This window comes from Neoarius graeffei, chromosome 5 (assembly GCF_027579695.1).
Source record: "Neoarius graeffei isolate fNeoGra1 chromosome 5, fNeoGra1.pri, whole genome shotgun sequence".
NCBI classification, from domain to species: domain Eukaryota; kingdom Metazoa; phylum Chordata; class Actinopteri; order Siluriformes; family Ariidae; genus Neoarius; species Neoarius graeffei.
The window spans coordinates 62,927,636-62,948,886 of record NC_083573.1 but is presented as its reverse complement, the minus strand read 5'-3'; the positions used below and the strand labels follow the sequence as shown (position 1 = coordinate 62,948,886).

Genomic DNA, 21,251 nt, shown 5'->3' with positions numbered 1-21,251 from the left:
AATCCTACATTAGACAAGAATGGGTTAACATTCCTCTCCCTAAACTTGAGCAACTTGTCTCCTCAGTCCCCAGCCGTTTACAGACTGTTGTAAAGAGAAAAGGGGATGTCTCACAGTGGTAAACATGGCCTTGTCCCAACTTTTTTGAGATGTGTTGCTGTCATGAAATTTAAAAATCACCTAATTTTTCTCTTTAAATGATACATTTTCTCAGTTTAAACATTTGATATGTCATCTATGTTCTATTCTGAATAAAATATGGAATTTTGAAATTTCCACATCATTGCATTCTGTTTTTATTTACAATTTGTACTTGGTCCCAACTTTTTTGGAATCGGGGTTGTACCATCACCTACCTTCCATTTCAACGATTTCCATTCGTTCACCTTCCTGGTCCTGGCCCACAAAGCGGAGGCCTTTTTCCTCCAAGTGATGCTTTAGCTCTGGATTCACCTGAAAGAAAAGTGCCCGAGAACAAATGGATGAAATTAAAAGACTCTCCAAGCACAAACAGACGATATGGCTTGCTGTATTTATGTAAATATGTACCTCAAAACGATGTCTGTGTCTTTCATCAACATATTCAACATCTCCATACAATTTTCCTAAAATGTCAAAAGACTGGAAATTAATTGCAGTCAACAGCATCACTGAATATTGTTCAATAATCTTTTTGTAATATCCAAACTTATTACAGACAGCATCAACACTTCATTAATTTTTTTTTATATATATATATATATATATATATATATATATATATATATATATAAAAACATACTGAGAATACTTGAGGTGCTTTTGAAGATGGTTCGTCTTTTCCCCAGTCTCATAGTGCCACCCATTTGTCCTGGATTATGTTCTGGCATTTCAATCACCTACATGAACACGTGAGAAGGATTCTTTAGAGATGCACAATTAAGATCATTATTAATATTAGATATTTAGGCAGTGCCTACAAGCAGAGCTCCTGATGAGCATATCAGCAAAATATTTACAAGGGCACAAAATCAACCTGAATAGAATAATATTATAGCATATGAGCCATCGAATTGTGTAGTGTCGTGTATTTCACATCAATAAATTGCTGCATTGTCTTGTGACAGTGATACCAATAATGAGAGACGCATCGCAGTTACGGATACATATTTATTCCTTTCTTTGACACTGAATACCATGCACCAGGAACACCACCACGACATTTATTATGGTGTGACTCTGCTAGGTGCCTGGTGGACAGCAGTGAACCAGTGCTTTCACTTTACATCATTACTCTATAGTTACCATCGAATATCAAACTTGATATGTCAAACATTTGTCTGGTGATATCAGGGCTTTGAACCGGAATTTTTTTCCTATTGGTTCGTTCCGAACAGAAACGGAATTTTAACGTTTCCGGTTTTGGGTTCCACCATTAAATAGACGTTCCCGAACCGGTTAGAACAAAAAAATTTCGTTCCCGGAACGGTTAATTACGTTCCCTGTCAGCTGTTTAACAAATGGCTATAAAATTATGTCTCTGTCTCATCCAGCTTAAGCCAAATGTAGGCTAATTCTATTACAACCTTCATTAAATAAGACAAGAAATAATTCAAAACAATTATTATTTCAAATGTTGGTGATTTGGATTCTCAGTATGTCTTCCCATCTACACAAACAGAAAAAGTGCCAAAAATGAAAGATAATTAGTTTAGTGTGTTACCAAAGGCTAGTCAGGCCCTATAGAGGGCTACCGCATGACGTCACCGCGCCGCGAGATTTTGTTAGGCGCCATATTGGAAGTACACATCCATGCAAGTGCATACATACATAAAACAAACTACACCTGAAATGTAGCCAGGGCCGGTTCTGCCCTAATCTGGGCCCGGGTGCAACATCGCGCAACCCCCCCACAAAAAAAAACACCAGTCTAAATCAGGACAACCATCACATAACTATAACTATAAACATTTTATATCAACTATTTTAACTAAATGGGCTATAATAAATAAGCCTGCAGGCAGCCACGGCGGGCTGCCTCAGAAAAGTAACCATTTGTCCTACCTTAAAACTCGTTTTGCTTTTTCTGCCTCCTTTTTTGTATTTTCGACCCTCCGTTTATTTTCTTTCCTTTTCTGAAAACCCGATTTGTGTCCAGACATTTTGTTCTGCTACCAACGAACTAACTCGTCAGGTCTCGTCTCTCGAGCCCGCGATGATTCCCGTGGGAGGGGCAACAATTGATACATTTTTACAAACAGCCAATAGGGAGGTTGCATCGTTCAGACTCTTCTTTGCTCAGACACTCAGTAATTCACCTAGTATTCACTAGCAGTCCACCTTCCCGCTCTCTCCATTCAATCAGCGAACGTCACACAGGAAGTGAACCCCAGCGGGTCATAGAAACTTCCGCAGGAGAAGAATGACTATTTGTAGGCTACAGAAACTTTGAGGAACGAAATAAAAACCGGTATTAACCGGTTACCATTATTTTTAATAAGCGTTTCTGTTCCGGAACATAAAAAATAATAAAGTTTCTGGTTTCGTTTCTGTTCCATGTGAAATAGAAAAAGTTCCCGGTTTTCGTTTTCGTTCCTTGAACCGGTTCAAAGCCCTGGGTGATATCTCTCACGTCCATGTGCGTTAGAGCTCGGAGCGCAGCCAGATTGTAAAGTGTGCGCACACCATTAGGACTAGTTACCCTGCACCTGTTCCTGATTAGAGTGCAATCACAGCATGCATATATACAGTAAGGACCGTTAATAACACATTGACTTTCCAAACGCCTTGTATTTTGTATCACTTTTCTGGTTTTGACCTCGTTTGTGTTTATGGACTGTGAGCATTATATCACCTCTGATATCCTGTCTGTACCTCAATCAACCACTGCCTGTTTTTCAACTCTGCCTTTGTCTCCGTTTTGGATCTGTTTGCGAGTACAGCTGGGTATTTCCTACAACCTCATGATACAATACACATGACGATACAGAGGCCATGATATGATACATATTCCAATACACAGTTTTTTTTTTTTTTTGAGTAATGACCATATCCTACACAGAATTTACGACAACAGCTGCTATATTCATCTTTCACGGCAAGGGCAATGCCTTAAGCATTTAAACACAGGTCCTCAGAGATCTAAAATGAACTCAAAAATATTCTGTTTCAAATTTCAGAATTAATAAACATAAATAAATACAATTATATCAATAAAATGGAAATAAAATTCTGGTTTCACTTGACTTTAAGCACACTTTACAGTATTTACAGATCTGTAGTAAGAATGTCCACGCAACATTTTATAACAGAAATGAATAATAACTCCTGACTGCCAGGTGTTTTCAAAAACCAAAATGCTTTGCCCTCAGTTTTGCTTGCGGTGGATACAGACAGCTTCTCATCCATGCCGTCCATGCTCGCTTGTTTGAGATATGCGCTGCGTCATGTCAGCTGACCTGCTGCCACCCACTGGCTTTATTCCACAGTGCACCTTAGGTGATGTTTATGTCTCAAGACTACCATCATAGCATTTGCTGCCGTATCGATTCAGTAACATCTGAATCGATGCACGTATCAGCAAGGTGTGCCTCAGGATATTCTGCCGTATCTTTTTTTTTCTTAGCACAGCCCTATTTGCTAGTGTGCTTTCAATAAAACTTTTCTACTCCCCTTTCATGACAGAAACTGTCAATTGTCCAACAAACTAGTGGACTAATAAAACTGTTTCAACTAGTTTTATATGAAAGTGTCATGAATTTTCCCATAAAATGTATGAGTAAATAATCCTGTGCTATTTTTAAAAAGCAAAATTAATGATAAGCACTGGATAAAAACCCATCTAGCTTAAAATAAAGATACAAATTTTGTTGTCCAGTGGTGAAGTGTTTATGAGATACATTGCCTTGCACTTATGATAGGGTTCCCTGCACTGTCAGAAACAGGGGTACAGTAGGAGTCCATTTCTGTCCCCCAAGGTACAATCTACACTAATGTATCCCCTCGGGCTCATTACTGGACCTCAAGGTAACTATGTGTACCTTTTAAGGGCCAAAAAGGAACATACATGTTCCCAAGTAGGATATAAAGGGTACAAATAAGTACCTTAGAGGGTACTGCCCCAGTGGCAAGCTGTTGTACCCCTAAAGGTACAATAATGTACTTCATTTTCTGAGAGTGTGTGGTGGTACACGTATGTTGTTCGTACAGATGTCGTATGGTCAAAACCATCAGAAATCAGGCCGATGCATTACCATATTCTCTTGAGTATGGGGCTCTGCTCTGCACACACAAAGAGGGGTTCCGCTAACAACACCAAGCACTTTAGAGCCACTATTGTAACACCATAGCAATGTAAAACTATACATTTCGGGGCTCGAAATTCGCAGTGGTCCGGTCGCCCGAGGCGACTTAATTTGTCATTTGGCGGGTAATTCCTGTCACTAGCCAGCCCGGCTGGCTAGTTGAAAATAAAAAATTTATGTGAAGCGACGATTCAGACACACCGTCAACTAAAGCCACCACATATTAAGCGTGTGCCGTGTCTGTGTTCATCGATGTGTTTATCGGCAGGACGGAAAATACCGAAGAATTCCGAATCATATCGTGTACGAGTCAGGCTGTCGGTTTTTTCACTACTGCGCATGCATATAACGCATCTTGTTGAATATCGCGGTAATCACGTGTAGTATTGGACCAGGTGGGTGGAACACAGAAGCACGGCAGGCCAGAACTGAGTTCTCAATGAACTATTTATTGCTAGCTTTTCAGCCTTTTATCACTTCCCAGCCGCATGCGCGCGCACACACACACACGTGTTCTGGTTGGGGAGAGAGAGTGCCCTTTCTCTGCTCTCCTCTCCTTTTAAAGGGCGCGGTCACTGGGGAAGACACACAAACACAGGTTAATCCCCATCAGGTGCAATGATTCCACCGCTTGGCCATGCCCCCGCTGCCACATCACGTTTAAATTTAAGCACGTGTGTTTTTGTTGTTGTTGCGATGTGGAATTTTCTGAAAGGTGTACAGAAACCGCCAGAGACAGGGACAAAGCGACCTCGGTCTGAAGAGGAGAAAAAGGCCACCGATAAAGCGTACGAGAAGGAGAAACAACAAAGGACTTATAAGCAAACGTGGGAGCAGGGTAGGCCTTGGCTGCGATACAATTTTTATGGAATAATTAATTTTTTTCAAGTTGATTCCTAGTCAATATGAAGCTCCTAATGCTTTCTCTCTCAAATGGTTAAATACAGAAAGCATGTTGGACATATTTTGGGTGCTATAGTCATGATAGTAAGTATATTTGTTTTCAATACTCATACACCAAGTTGCCAAGTTTTCCAATATATTATTATTTGTTGATATTATATTACGGTGCTCTGTGTTGTTCTCATTTATGTATTTAACAACAGTGTCAAAATACTCGGGTCTTGAAATAAATGCACATTAGTCATGAACAGTGGTAACTACTCTCTTTTGGGTTATTCTTGACAGAAGTAAAATTCATACATGAACAAATTTTGGCTAGTTGATTTTCTGTTTGGCTATTTACTTTGAATTTCTAGGCCTGCATTTGCTCAGAAAATGTTTATTAAAAGGTTGCTTACTACTGGGTACTTTGTGTCAGGATCAAATTCAGTGGAGTTGGCATCTGTACAAAGACACAACATGAATGAGATCTGACAAAGAATAAACAAAAACTGATGTGAAACACTAACAGAGAACCTCTCATACAGCTTACCTTCCCAGCCAAGCACATTGCGAGCAAATTCACACACAGCGAGCTGCATGCCCAGACAAACACCTGAAATTGCATTTTTACATTGTACATGGTGATATGCACACTTTAGAATAAATGTCATACTGAAATAAGGCAATCTAAACTCCTGTCTTTTTTTTTTTTACCTAAAAAGGGCTTTTTCTTTTTCCTTGCCCAGTTAATAGCGTGAATCTTTCCCTCAATGCCTCGTACCCCAAATCCTCCTGGTACCAAAACACCACTGGAAGAGGAAATTAACAGTCAAAAGAGTAAAGTCTGAATTATTTAAACAGTCTCTCATCAAACCGGTTAATTGCCCTGAAGCACGTACTAAAAGAATGGCATTTTTTTTCAACACAGAAGTGAAAACAAGAATGTACAAGCATTCTGTGCTTTACTGTAAATTCAGCAGCATAGGAATGATTTTGCTGTTTAAAACAGAAAAACTTGCAAAATGTTACGAAGGAATGGAGCTGCAGTGAGTGGCAAATAACTAATCTGTGAAATACGTTTTACAGAAAGTACTTTTCTCTTTCACTCTATACTCAAACTTAATTCATATCTTCAGATCTGCTACAGCAAGGGCGTCAAATCTGATCTGCAAAAAGAGCCGGTGTGCGTGCAGGTTTTCATTCCGATCAAGCAGGAGACACATCTGATCTAATACACCATCAGCACACACTGGTGCAGTGGTTAACACTGCCGCCTCACAGCAAGAACGTTCTAGGTTTGAACTTCATGGCCAAGTGCACTCTTTCCAGGTAGAGTGTTCTCCTCACGCCTGCGTGGGTTTCCTCCGGGTGCTCCAGTTTCCTCTTACAGTCCAAAGACAAGTGTGTTGGGTCAACTGGCTACTCTAAATCACCCATAAGTGTGAATGCCTGTTCATTTCTGTGTTAGCTGTGTGATAGATTAGCAACCTGCCCAGCGTGTACCACACCTCTCACCCAACGTCAGCTGGGATTGACTCCAACTTCGCCTGACAGATAAGTGGTATACGGTAGATAATGGAGGGACCACACTTCTGCTTGGGTGGAGTGAAACCCTGCACCCACACCAGCCCTTTCTGGAGAAGACTGGACACCCCTATGTCTCAGACAGAGCTGTATTACAAACAACTGGTCTGATACAGAGCCATGGATTAGGTGTCACTGGGCTCACTCAGCACTGCAGAGCTTCTGCCAGGCCTCATGATACTTCACTGGTTCTTCCTGCTGTGTGCTCTGCTCCAGACATGCTGAGTCTATGAACTGAAACAGAAGAACGTTTCTGAAATAGATAGATAGACAGACAGACAGACAGAACTGTGCAAAAGTCTTAGGCACCCTATTTTTTTTTCCATACAAACTTTATTATAGATTTCTATTTTATGCAATGTTGTGACGTTCGTGAACGAACCGATTCTTCTGAACGGCTCCTAGGCATGAACGATGAGAACCGAGTCTCGAGCTGGGGGAGCCGTTCTTTCTGTCGTTCTTTTTCTGTACTGTGTTTCAGATGAAAAAGCTCCTCCTTTACTCCTCCTCCCTTCACTGAGTTAGGGAAGGGTTACGGTGAGGGCACAGTGGTGCCTATTTGTCTGATATGCAAATGTAGCTATCAGACAAATAGGCACCGATGTGACATCGGGGAGTGGGAGGTGTTCGTCAGAGCACAGCCTGTTGTGGTCATGCTGCTTGCACGTGCGCTCTCCAGAAAGAAAAAAAAACCTGCGTGGCTCTGTTTCAGAGTAGTTAATTGGAGAATTGGAGGGTTGGGGAGTTGGGGGAGGGATGGCATCAGTTGTGCATGCTGTCTTCATGTGTACCCAAAAAAAAAAAAAAAACCGTGTGAGAGCCAGTGGGAGAGACCGTCAGTTCAGTTGCAGTCGGAGTGAGGAGAACAGATGTGGATTTGGAAATGAGCCAGAGGAAAAGGAGCAGTGTGTGGGCGCACTTCACCCGTGAGCCGAACAATAAAGCAAAATGCAACATTTGCCAGAAAAATATTTTTGTAAAACAAGTGTTTTTCTATAAAATATTCTTGCGTTCTTGATAACTATGTTCTTGAGTGGGTTCTTTTTTTTTTTTTTACAGAAAAGCCGTTCTGCATGGACATTCATTGAAGCCCTCATTGTTTTTTAATGGTTATTTATGAGCGTTTAGGGGTTACAATAATGTAAGTCTAGGTTGCTTTATATAAAAGGTATGTCCAGACATATTGATGTCACTGTCTAAGCAGAGGGATCTGGCTTCTTTAGACGCGGTCTTCTTAAAACTGAATAAATATTTAAAAAGAGCCAAATGAGCCAGTCTTTTGAACGGCTCTTTTCAAAGAACGGATCACATATAGATATAGATATCGGATATAGGTATAGATGCGGATCCCATCAAAGAGCCGTAAATCCCGTCTCTAATTTTATGACTTCTACATTACAAAAAGTCAGTACAAAACCATTTCAGAGTCCAAACGTTCATTTTCCAGCACAAAATTCAATGTTACAGAAAAACAAATGTTTGTATCTGAGCAGCATATTACATAAGAGAGCACTTTTCAGATTAAAAAAGAAAACGTAATGAAGGCTGCTGGGTTTTGCTGCAAAATGAAGAAGCGAGTGTGACAGTCAAAGTGTCCAGAAGAACTGTAGCTGCTTCTGTAAGATGCTCAGTAAAACCTACAGCTCATTTCCTAATAAAACTGCACTCACTGTACCGGAGACTACTATTTTTTTTTTAAAGCAAAGGGTCATCTCACACCAAATATCGACTTTGTTTCATTGATTACGGCTTACTGCTGTTTATAGTGTTTTTTTTAAAGGTCGAAACATTTCATTTCATTATTTTGAAGCCGTTTTTGGTCGACAGCATTTCTTTACGTGTGCCTAAGACTTTTAGAGTGATTACAGTGAGCACGCGCATGCGCGCGCACGCACACACACGGAGCAGTGGGCAGCCGCACTACAACACTCGGGCAGCAGTAAGGGATTTGGTACCCTGCTCAAGGGCGCTTCAGCCAGGGATGTAGATATTTGGTGTGAAACGACCCTTCGCTTAAAAAAAAAAAAAATTTAAAAATAAATAGTCTCAGGTACAGTTTGTGCAGTTTTATAAGGAAATATGCTGAAAGTTTTCCTGAGGATCTTGCAGAACCAGACACAGTTCACAGACACTGACGATCACACTTTCTTCTTCATTTTGCAGCAGAACCCCTGGGACCTCATTATGTGTTTTTCTTTGAAAAGTGGGTCTCTTACAGAATATGTTGCTTTCTTTACTGACATACAAACGCTTTTCTGTGACATGTTTTTGCCCCGAATGGATAATGTAGAAGTCACAAAATAAAAATCTACACTAAGTAACTTTAAAAACGCACATTGATAAAACTTGCTGAATTCGTGCTGAGTTTATCTCAAGAAGAAAAGAAATATATATCACAATGGAAAAATAACTTCGTTCCGCCCGAATAAGTTCCAAATCTGTGCTCAAATCAGAATTTAAGGGAGTTGTACTCAATAACGTACAATATGACTCGGGTAGTCAATGACGTGGACAGGCTTTAATTTTCAAACAAATTTTGCATACACTGTACACACACAATCTTGCCTATAAATACCCGGGGGAAATGATGGGAAAATTGTCATTATTGAAGATGCCACGCCTAAGCCAAAATCAACGTGAACAGGCCATCAGGATGTTGCGTGCCGGAAGTACACAGACAGAGGTCGCCCGGCACTTCGGTGTTCATCATTCGACCATTTCCCGTTTGAGTCAGCGTTACAGACAGACAGGGAGCACCAGGGATCGTCCACGCCCTGGTCAGCCTCGAGTCACGACGCCAGTTCAGGATCAGCACATCAGGCTAGCTCACCTCCGTGACAGATTCCTGACACCCTCAGTCACTGCTGCTGAGACCCCTGGACGACACAGACCCAGAATCTCCAGCATGACGGTCCGAACATGGACCAACTGTCACTTTGAATTTTTTTATTGTGAATTAATTCTTGAGTTTGACAATAAATGTCCTTTATCGATGTTTCAAGATGTGTGTGCATTACATACAATATCATAAATTTCAAATATATGCATGGATCTAAAGTGATATCGTGTTGAATTCCATTGTGCGTTTTTAAAGTTACTTAGTATATAATCAACTTAGTACTAAAAATATTTGGGTGCCTTTTGCACAGTACTGTATAAAATATCTGCACAGGGACATGCGGCCAGGCTAGACAGCCACATATAACCAAATCCAAAACAGCATTGATGAGAATAAACTACTCATAAGTGGAGTCATTAATCAAGAGCATGCCTTACTTTCACCTCGAGCTTGTAGTTGATTGCGAGGGCAGAATGTTCCAGTGCTTTAATCACTGATGCGTAGGAGTCTGAAAATTTGGTGTACTTCCCAACTAATGCGATCGATGTGCTTTCCAAAAGGCGGTCAGTTCTGTTAAAAGGCATACTAATCCATCATAATGCACAGCAACGGGTAAAAATTTCCCAAAACATTTTTTTTCCGTGGCTTTGGAGAATAAAGTGAAGGAGAAACAGAGATCCTGACCTATGTGACATTTCTTTCCACTTGGTAAGCATCCTGCAGGGTTTTGTCTCAATGGGCAGGTTCAGCCGTCTGCAAAAAAAATCCACCATTCCCTGATTCTCCATGAGCACTGGAACTTTATACACTGAGGACACATCACGTATACAGATGACCTAAAAATAAAATAAGGTCGAGGATACAGATTAGGGGTGTTAAATCACTTTCTGAGCAGATGCAAGTCTAGAAAACAGACAAACTGATCTCAAAGCAGCAACTTTTCTCAATTGTAGCTCACTGCCAGTACCTGCTCTGGCTCTACGTGACAAAACATAGAGATCTTCTCTTTCACTGCAGTTTCCAGAGGTTTAGAACAACGGCACATGATCTAAAGAAATAGAAGTGTGTTAGCAAAGGGGAGTGTTAATAATCCCAGATTGGACAGTGGCAAAAAAAAAAGAAAAAAAAGGTAGCTCTGGTTTTGTATTCAATCAAGTACATGACATGCTGTAACTCAAGTCGCAGTGGATGACACTGAAGACAGGAGGCACTTTTATGTGACAAATCCTTGTTACCATGTGCCTGTTTTCCATCCCGACATTGGCGAAAGTTCACATATTTCATTTGTAAGTTGAGAAATGGTATTCAAGACTCAACATTATACCACAGCACTGTTGAATTCTCAAATCCGATTGGTCAGAAGGTCCTGACTGGCTCTGACAACAGTTCCAGCTACAAGGTAAATCACATGTATGGCAGGGACAGGTTCTAGGGACTTGTATGGCAGACGCTCCACATAGGCTACATCCACACGACAACGGCAACGAGATTTTTTTTAGCGGGTAAAAAAAAAATATCGCGTCCACATGGGCAACGGATCAGTAAAATATCAGGTCCATATGGCAACGCAACGCTTGCTGAAAACGATGCAATACACATGCCACACCTCTATGTGCGCTGTAAGATGGTCCCATCGGAGACACCAGAACAATAGAAGAAGAAGTAGGACGCATGTGCATGTAACGGGTTTATTTTTTTCCACTTGCCATTGTGTGTAGTGGTGGGGAAATTCTGCGCTGGCCCTTTAAGAGCGCAGGTAGTTATGGGAATGAGGCGCTGGCTCTTTCAGTTCGTTTTGGAAATGTAAGCGCCAATGCCACTGGACGTTTGCAGCCCGTCCTCAGCAGTGTATTTGTGTCTCATTTCTTCAGAATAAAAAGACTGGTGAACAACACAACGCAACGTCTGTTACACGCATAAACCCCTTCTACCCGGCGTGAAGCACTCTCAGGAACAAGCACACAACAAGAAGAAGAAGAAGATGGCTGCGACTACGCGAGGAAATCATGCCTTCTGTGTGTACAAATTAGTTTTATTAGTGTGCATAGTTTTATATAACTTAATTTTCTTATTGTGTGTGAACATTTTGAAAAGCATTTTTATATAATTTATATAACTTTTTATATTGTGTGTGAACATTTTGAAAAGCAGTCTTATCCAATAAAAAAAAGAAATTCAAGAAATGGTTCAGTTACTTGTTTATTTAAAAGAAAAGCTGTATACAAAAGTGAATGCAATGCAGTGGTTCATACAAAACAGTCTGTTGAAGGGTCTTCTGACCCTTTTCCCCTCTGCCTCCATTATAGTCAGGTAACTGTTGCTTTGTGTGGAAGGCTGTACTTTCTGTTCATCAAAGCAGGTGTAAATTGTCTGTCTGGCAGGTCAGTCAGGTTAATATGTAAACAATTTCAGTTTCTGTTGTTACGAATGATGCGCGCGAGAGTGCTGCTTGTTCTAGTCATGTGGTTGTGACGTCATCGTAAACAAATCCGTTCTACTCATCCAGACGACTCCGCAACGGCGCCGTTGCCAGATCTTTCCACTCTGGAACCCGTTCTCAAAAGATTTCGTTTTGGGGCACCCAAAACGCCGGTGCCGTGTGGACGCCAGGCCGAAACGATAAAAAATTTTATCAGATTTACCTGAATCCGTTGCCGTGTGGACAGGGCCATAGTCTACGCCTAGAAGGGTTTATTTAACATATCAGAAAAACATCTCATTTACATGGTAAAGTCATCTGTATGGAGATGTTTATTTAACGTAATAGAAGGAGCCTCAAGTGACTTTGTATATTTGACAAAGACTTTGTAACATTCGGTAGGGTTTTCAGTTTCTCAATAACTGAAGGAGAAAGGAGGAGAGGCCAGTGAGGGAATGACTGGATGTTACAAAGCATGATATGTGGTTTATTAATAAATTAAAAACGGTAATTATTACGGTTTAAGAGGAATAACACACTAATGGCTGTGCTGTAATAGGAAAATAAACAGGGTGGTTACTGTAACTCAACTCTGAGCTGAGAGCATCATGCCACCTTGTCATTGATTATTTTCCTATAACAGAATGCCCTGCTCCTTATCCTTACATAATATACACTGATAGACAATAATTGTGATTTATTCTTCATAATTATATTCTACAATTCATTATGTGGCAAAAATTTTTTTTAATTAAAATATGAGCGTAAACTGTCTTGTTATATATGATTATCCTTGACTTGCAAGTGACGTCAAAGCAAAATAGAAACCCGGATGTCGGCCATGTTGGTGGAGATACAAATGTGGGGTCAAGCGACATTCCATACAAAACAGTCACGCGTGTGCAACTCTTTGTTTTTCCACTGCTTTAAGTGTTCTTTTAGTTTTGCCATATCTTTGTGCTGTATATGGTCGTGGTCACAGCAGTACTCGTGACCGTGGCACGTTCCGATTTTTTAGAATTCCGTCCGTGATTCGGAAAGAGGGCGAGGAAACTCTGAGGCTTAGTACGGAGAGGAGACGAGCACGGCTGAACAACATCGGCAGGGCTGATCTAACAGAGGCGAAAACCAAAACAGCTCGTGTTTGCAGTAATCATTTTATCTCCGGTGAGATTCAAAAGCTTTCTCGATAAGATCATGGAAGAATTTTATTTCGTGTTGCTAGAATCTTGCTATAAAATGAGCGTTCTCTTGTCGTGGTTCACTCGGTCGTTGTTAGAATTTTAACCCGTGTATTACCATTTCGCTTCTAGGAGCGCCAGCAAAATTATACGATAGAAACGATCCACACTGGGCGCCCACTCAGAACACGGGCTATGTTTTGTCCAAGGTCGGAATTGATTCTTCGGCAGCCAAACCAGATAGAACGCGATATCTGGGTACTCGATGGTCAGTAGAAGAGTCTTATCTTCAAAAAAGTCTGACTTTTTTTTAATAATATGGGTCAAAACCACACATATCGATCTTCTCTTTGTATCAAATCTTCACTCGACTGTTCAAATCATGGTAATACTGAGAAAATTCAGCATTGTTTACAGACACGCTTTCAGCGGCTGCCGTCCTAGCTGCTTGTATATCCACCATCATGGTAGACGCTCATGACATAGCACATTTTGATCTTGTGGCTGCAAGTCATCTGTTGAGGCAGGGTTCATTTGCTTATCCCTGATCCCAGAGAGTTTTGTACTTTTTTTTTTGCATAGAATGTCTTCCTGAGTTAGTAGTATATAAATCCCCACCTTAATATAAAGCAACCACTTGTGTATTAATATATGCAAATGTGGGATTTGTTCTTAACAAATGAAGAGAGGGAATTTGCCTGACCAGATCAGGTGACAGGCCCAGACCACGGAGCTCTCGCACGCTGTTTTGTGTCGGTTTAGTCTTTTGCTCTCCTGTAGTACTGGGCTGAGAACAGACAAAACTATTATTATTAAAGCCACAACAGTAGTTTCGTTCAAACACGAGTGAGCAAAACAGTGTGCGTGTAAACGCTGCAAAGCGTGCAGGTTAAGAAATTATATGACTGATGGGAGCTGTCTCCTACCTGAGGAACAAGACTGACATGAATGTTGCAGAAGTTCTCTCGTTTTACTTTGAACTGGAACTGCCTGAAGGCTTCTATGAAAGGCATGCTTTCAATGTCTCCCACGGTGCCTCCTAACTGTGACACACAAGCATGTGTTCAAGGTAAACAGCGTGAAGGGACCCAGGCATCACCATGAATGTAGTTAACATGGCTGAAAGTGTCGTACCTCGATGACACAGACTTGCGGCTCAACCCCATCCTCATCCACTGACACTTTGGCTTGCCGCATAACCCATTCCTGAATGGCATCGGTGATGTGTGGTACCACTGGGAGAAACAGCACAGATCAATGCACTACAATCCACCAGCACATTTACAGAAATCCTTGAAAAAAAGTCTTTACTTTTTGAACATTTATGCTCATGTCCAGTACCAGTGCACGAGTGCGTTCACTGCTTCAGATGGGTTAAATGCAGAGGATGGATTTCACTGTGCTTGTGACAAATAAAGGCTTCTTCTAAAAGACACATCACGTCGTTTCTCTTTACTTAGTTGAGCGGTTCTTGACATCATATGGATTACTACAGTTGTGGAACAGGGCTATTTACTGTATTTTTATTATTTACTGTTTACGGTTTGATCTCAAAGGCAAGAAATTGCACTAATTAACTTTAGACGAGGCAGACCTGTTAATTGAAAAGCATTCCAGGCGAAGACCTCATGAAGCTGGTACAGATGTCATTGCATCGTTCTTTCATTAATTGTGCGGTGGTCTCTAGTATGAATGAATGCCCTGTGAGCCGGTTTTGGTGAAAAAAATGCTGTGGTGCTCCCGTTTCAGGCTGTTCTATTTTGGTGGAGGAGTGGGTGGGGAGAGAACGACAGGATAAGAATATTCATGACATGTAAACATATCGCTTCTGGTTGGCTAACAGCACTGTGATGCTCCCTCCAGTGGGTTATGGGCGAGGCCATGACTACTAATTTTCGAAGTGACGCAAGTTCATAGGGCTTTTTCAGATTCGCTCGTTTTTCCGTCTATTTTCTTTCATAGGCTAATACAGGGGATGGGGGTAGAAGAACATTTTCACGTGCAGCATGCATATGCAACCTATGGTATTTCAAAAAGAGCAAGTATTAAACGGTTTGTCGTGGAATGACACCTTTAAGAGAATGCCAATAGTGTGCAAAGCGTCATCAAGGTAAACGCTGGCTAATTTGTTGTTTTTTTACCACATTACTTCAGTGTTGTTGTCTTCAGTATTGCTCTACAATGTAGAAAATCGTCCAAATACAGAAAAACCTATGAATGACTAGGGGCATACAAACTTTTCACTGGTACTGTATATCATTGCGTGTGATTTGCATTATCGTCACTGAACTCTCAGCTCAGGCATCTCTACATCTAAGTCTTTTGATTGTTTAGTTGAATATTGCTGAGAGCAACGCTATAAGACCTGTTTGATATAAGTGACACTTATTGCATCTTAATTACAAGACTGCAAAAGGATCATATATTTTCCTTCTATAACCTGCAAGGAATCAAACCTTGACTTAACCTAGAAATGGAGAATTTAAAAGGGGCCGGCTCACTCTTCCCAGAATCCATCTCATCTCATCTCATTATCTCTAGCCGCTTTATCCTGTTCTACAGGGTCGCAGGCGAGCTGGAGCCTATCCCAGCTGACTACGGGCGAGAGGCGGGGTACACCCTGGACAAGTCGCCAGGTCATCACAGGGCTGACACATAGACACAGACAACCATTCACACTCACATTCACACCTACGCTCAATTTAGAGTCACCAGTTAACCTAACCTGCATGTCTTTGGACTGTGGGGGAAACCGGAGCACCCGGAGGAAACCCACGCGGACACGGGGAGAACATGCAAACTCCGCACAGAAAGGCCCTCGCCGGCCACGGGGCTCGAACCCGGACCTTCTTGCTGTGAGGCGACAGCGCAAACCACTACACCACCGTGCCGCCCTCCCAGAATCCAATTTTTTGTTTTTGTATTTTAAAGGCATGAGACTGCTCCTGGGCGGCACGGTGGTGTAGTGGTTAGCGCTGTCGCCTCACAGCAAGAAGGCCCGGGTTCGAGCCCAGCAGCCGGCGAGGGCCTTTCTGTGTGGAGTTTGCATGTTCTCCCCGTGTCCGCGTGGGTTTCCTCCGGGTGCTCCGGTTTCCCCCACAGTCCAAAGACATGCAGGTTAGGTTAACTGGTGACTCTAAATTGACCGTAGGTGTGAATGTGACAGGGTTCCTACAGGTTTCTTCAAGTGAAATTCAAGGCTTTTTAAGACCATTTATACACAAATTCAAGACCTAATTTCGCAGCTGTTTCGCTCTCTCTTTCATACATGCTATATGTTTTGATGATTTCGCGTGCGATTCTAGCGCCTTCACGCCCATTGTGCCGAGTTTAAACGCCCTTTTACACACACAGCAAAACGCCTCGAATACATTGCCATCGACAGGTTTTACCCACTCACGAAATGAAATATGATGCCTCCATGCCTCGTTAAACTTACATTTGCCCATTTTTCCATAGATAGGCCTATATGTAGGCTATAGACTTTTCGTTTATACTTTTAGATTTAATTCTCCAGACTTTCCTTTTACCGCGCGCCAAACAAGTTCAGGGATGTGTGTTCGAAGAATTTTGCCCTCGGGGTGTGCGTGCGATAGCATGGTTCCGCCCACAGCTCCAGTTCCGCCACTTATTTACTTACTTAGGCCGCCGGTACATTATTTACCAAAATAATGGCGGTTAAGATATTAAAAAATAATGAGAAATTCTATATGGAGAAGTTACATACTGTGCACAGATTTTAAGACCTACACATTAAAATTCAAGGCTTTTTAAGGTATTATTTCCAAATTCTTAAATTCAATGCTTTTAAGGCTTTTTAAGACCCCGCGGGAACCCTGTGTGAGTGTGAATGGTTGTCTGTGTCTATGTGTCAGCCCTGTGATGACCTGGCGACTTGTCCAGGGTGTACCCCGCCTTTCGCCCGTAGTCAGCTGGGATAGGCTCCAGCTTGCCTGCGACCCTGTAGAACAGGATAAAGCGGCTACAGATAATGAGATGAGATGAGACTGCTACTCTGTTAGCTCTGTGTGCAGCAAAACCTCTGCAAATTCACGGGGAGTGATCCCTTTGAAACCAGTTCAAACTTTTTCCTTCATCTACGCATCATATGTGAAAGCTTTGAACAAAATATGCCTTATCTATTCTTTCTTTCGCAGCCGACGGCGGCTCAGGTCCATTTTACAATGGAATAACCATACGAAAAAAAAGAATCAGTCAAAAGAATTCAAAATATAGATACTTTGACAAAATATCTTCAATTTCACGTTACAATTTAAGACCTATAGCCTAGGATATCGCCAAATTGTTGCGGATTGTTCATGGATTATCTCTCGCATCGAAAATAGTGGCTTGTTACTTGGCGCAGAGGATGCTGGGAAAGGTGATCCGGCCCCTTTAAACATGTTGCTCCGAATCTTGAACTTTATAAAGGATTATACCACATATATATCATTTCCATAGGAATAGTTCATTCACAGGAACTTGCATGGTGGACGCACTGGATAATATAAATCAATGTTTTGTTTTAAGTGTTGTTTTTTAAGCAAAGAAAAACATTTTCTCACTGACATGGTATAAAAATTAATTGAATATGATGAATCTTTCTACAAGTAAGGAGACATTCCTAGAACACTTATAAGGGTTGTTTTACAATCAGGGTACAAAGTTTGTGTCACAGGGGTCCAAAATTCAAATTGAGTCAAACTGGTTCTTGTACCAGTTTTTAAGTGAAGGACAAGTTAAAGAACAGATTTCAGGTAATTTTTTGACATGTGTGTATGGGAGTTTTGTGTAATCTGCTATAAGATAAAGTGTAGCTTTAAGCAGGGCTGGGAGAAACAAATGAAGTGATTCTCAGAGAGGACTTTTTTTTTTTGACAATTCAGAATCCACTACTTCCATAGTGCTTTTAAATATAAGGCTGTAAGCTTTGTGTTAGTTGTCTCTAATATTTATGTCCCGATATCTTGTCCACATTTTAGGATGAAAATAATCAGTTTAGATATGTTATTTTATATTGAAAAATTAGCTGTCTCGGAGAGGACATTTTTTTGACACAATTACAGACTAATTTGATCAAAATAGTCTGAAAACTTACTGGCATTCAACATTAAAACTTAACTATGTTTCCAATGATATGGAACCAAATATGTGTTTTATGGTATAAAGAATGATGTAAGTGCATCCCTTTTGGAGCTACCTGTGGTCAAAAAAGCACTTTTTCTAAATGACACGAGTAATTTTGATAAATATGACATATATTGCCATACATTCACCAAAAATAACGTTATCACCAAATTTTTTTTTTTTTTGCATGGTAAATAGAGCTATCACAGGGCTACAATAAACAACCAAGTTTATTTAGTCAAGCCTTTTGATATTGAAGATAATAAGTGTTAAATGTGATTTTTAGCTTGCGTACCCTGATTGTAAAACAACCCATATAGCAGGAGTCTCGGCTGACAGCTCTACGTAACCGTCAGAAAAGTTGTCCATTCCGAAGGAAAACTTTGCACTTTCCAGTTTGTTAGGAACATGAAATCTGCATATTGTTTTGTCTTATTAACTTCTGAGACGCTGGTGAGGAGACGACTGTTAATAGCTGTTATAAAGTAAGCGAGAACAGGAACTAAAATGGCTCACTGACTAGGGCTGTGCGATATGGGAAAAAATGAATATCCCGATACATTTTCTCCATTTCACGATATACGACATATATCTCGATATATTTAAATCTCCTCTAAAGGACCCCATAAAATCTAACTTTTACTCTTTACTGTTTTCACTACAATCCCTGCAGATTAAATAACATTCTTGGTTAACTTTACAGGTGGTTTTCAACAACACATTTTAAATTTTCATGTTAGTGATTAATCACAATTGAATTGAAATAAGACCATTTTTATTCAACAAAAATGTGGCACAAACTGCAAAAACAATCTTGAAAATTGCAACAAAGGGGCAACACAATACAGAGCTGCTCAGAGCTCAAATCAAATCAGTGCAAGCTCAACACTGAGAAAGACATTTAGCCTAAATAAGAAAAGTGCTCGTTCATTAAAATATTTAAAAAAAAAATAGATCTCCAAGCTATTAACCTGACTACTGAGAACCACTGGAACATTCACAAGAGAGAGAGAGAGAGAGAGAGAGAGAGAGAGAGAGAGAGAGAGAGAGATCTGCAAAACATAATTTTTCTCTTTGCACACTTTTGAACTGAATGTTTTCTGGCTCTGCCTCTCAGATGTGTATAATTGCAGCTGCTGCCTTTCGTGATGACAGGTTTTTTTTTGCACACTTTACAAACTGGCATTTGCTGCTCCACGTCCTCCTCGCGATATCCAAAAAAAATGCCAGATGACTGACCCCTAACTAGTTCTTTTAGGAACCAATTCGTCCACTTCCATTTTTAATTTGTCGCTGAAATTGACAGAGCTTACACGGTAGCCTATGCAAAATCAGCGATTGCACGAACTGAGTCAGTGCTGTAAACCGGAAACAGGAAATCTTCCCGCCGGCAGTGTTGCCAGATACTGCTGATGTTTTCCGGCCCAAAATATGTTAAAAACCCGCCAAAACGCACTTAAAATCGCCCAATCTGGCAACACAACCGAAACTAGAAAATCTTCCCGGAAGTTCCTTTCAGCACCGAGATGTCGCCCGGGATTGGTTGGCGAGTGCGTGACGTTATTGTTTTCTTTACCCTTAGGCAGCCTCTCATGTTACTGCCTGAGGGACAGAGAGAAAACCACCGGGAAATGTTTTAAACAAACACAACAAACACGAAACGAACGCAAGTCGGAAGATGACCATAAAATACTCGATAGTTACGATATAATAATTTTATGTATCGCACACAGAATTTTCGGCGATATATCGAGTATATTCGATATATCACACAGCCCTATCACTGACCTTCTGCAACTAAAAAGAGTTAAAATGCACAAAGTGTCATTCATTAGTACTTTAAAAAGTGTAATCGTTGGCAAACTGCTGTGGTATAAGAGGAATAAAACAGTTTGGGATGTGTGGAGATTGGAAAATGATCAAACAATCAACCTTTATATAAATACGCAGGTGATTATAGGAAATCATGCGCGCTGATTGGTTGAGAAATTCGGCCTATTTCTCGATAATCACCTCGAGCGACTCGGCAAAATGGCGGCCGGTCGCTTCGTCACTGTAAGTGAGGAAGAATTACAAATGATGAAAGAAAATGCTGTTCCTAAAAGCAATAAAGGTGCTACAAAGTCGGGTCTAAAACTATCCAAAAGGTAAGGTGGAATTGGGATTTATTTTATCAATTTCAAAACAAAGTATTTTATGTGACTCGGCATAGATAAGTGACGAGTTATTACGTTTTCATGCTGCTTTTTAAGTTTGAGATAAAACAATTTTTTTAATAAAATCACCTGTGCATTTATACTAATGGGTAGTTTAGACGGATATGCAACGGGGGCTGTTTTTAACTTATCCACTCTTGAAGGCGTTTTCAATTTTTTCCGTTTTTCAGCCTTGGAAACGCCGTCCCCGTGTAGACGAAAGGCACTTCCGATAAAATCTCATCTCATCTCATTATCTCTAGCTGCTTTATCCTTCTACAGGGTCGCAGGCAAGCTGGAGCCTATCCCAGCTGACTACGGGTGAAAGGCGGGGTACACCCTGGACAAGTCGCCAGGTCATCACAGGGCTGACACATAGACACAGACAACCATTCACACTCACATTCACACCTACGGTCAATTTAGAGTCACCAGTTAACCTAACCTGCATGTCTTTGGACTGTGGGGGAAACCGGAGCACCCGGAGGAAACCCACGCGGACACGGGGAGAACATGCAAACTCTGCACAGAAAGGCCCTTGCTGGCCACGGGGCTCGAACCCGGACCTTCTTGCTGTGAGGCGACAGCGCTAACCACTACACCACCGTGCCACCCACTTCCGATAAAATATTTAGTCGTTTTTACTCGACAGCGTCCTCGTGTAAACAGGCCCTAAAACAATGATCCACCTCATTCTCAGTGAATATCGGTGAATAATAACCGGAGATGAAGTTGAGG

General features: G+C 41.1%; 1 protein-coding gene across 4 annotated transcripts in view; it reads right to left on the bottom strand.

Annotated features, from left to right (window-relative positions):
- ctps1b (CTP synthase 1b) overlaps positions 1-21,251 on the bottom strand; it is a 40,003-nt gene that overhangs the window by 2,176 nt on the left and 16,576 nt on the right. For 3 of the 4 annotated variants that reach the window (XM_060922208.1, XM_060922209.1, XM_060922206.1), the window contains exons 4-16: positions 14,326-14,426; positions 14,118-14,234; positions 13,895-13,978; positions 10,559-10,639; positions 10,276-10,427; positions 10,029-10,161; positions 6,898-6,986; positions 5,883-5,977; positions 5,719-5,781; positions 5,585-5,628; positions 782-878; positions 550-605; positions 357-453 (exon numbers count right to left, since the gene is read on the bottom strand). In XM_060922208.1, coding sequence (XP_060778191.1) covers positions 357-453; positions 550-605; positions 782-878; positions 5,585-5,628; positions 5,719-5,781; positions 5,883-5,977; positions 6,898-6,986; positions 10,029-10,161; positions 10,276-10,427; positions 10,559-10,639; positions 13,895-13,978; positions 14,118-14,234; positions 14,326-14,426 — 1,209 coding nt within the window. The remainder of the gene's footprint in view (positions 1-356; positions 454-549; positions 606-781; positions 879-5,584; positions 5,629-5,718; positions 5,782-5,882; positions 5,978-6,897; positions 6,987-10,028; positions 10,162-10,275; positions 10,428-10,558; positions 10,640-13,894; positions 13,979-14,117; positions 14,235-14,325; positions 14,427-21,251) is intronic. The other variant, XM_060922207.1, reaches the window with a different exon arrangement.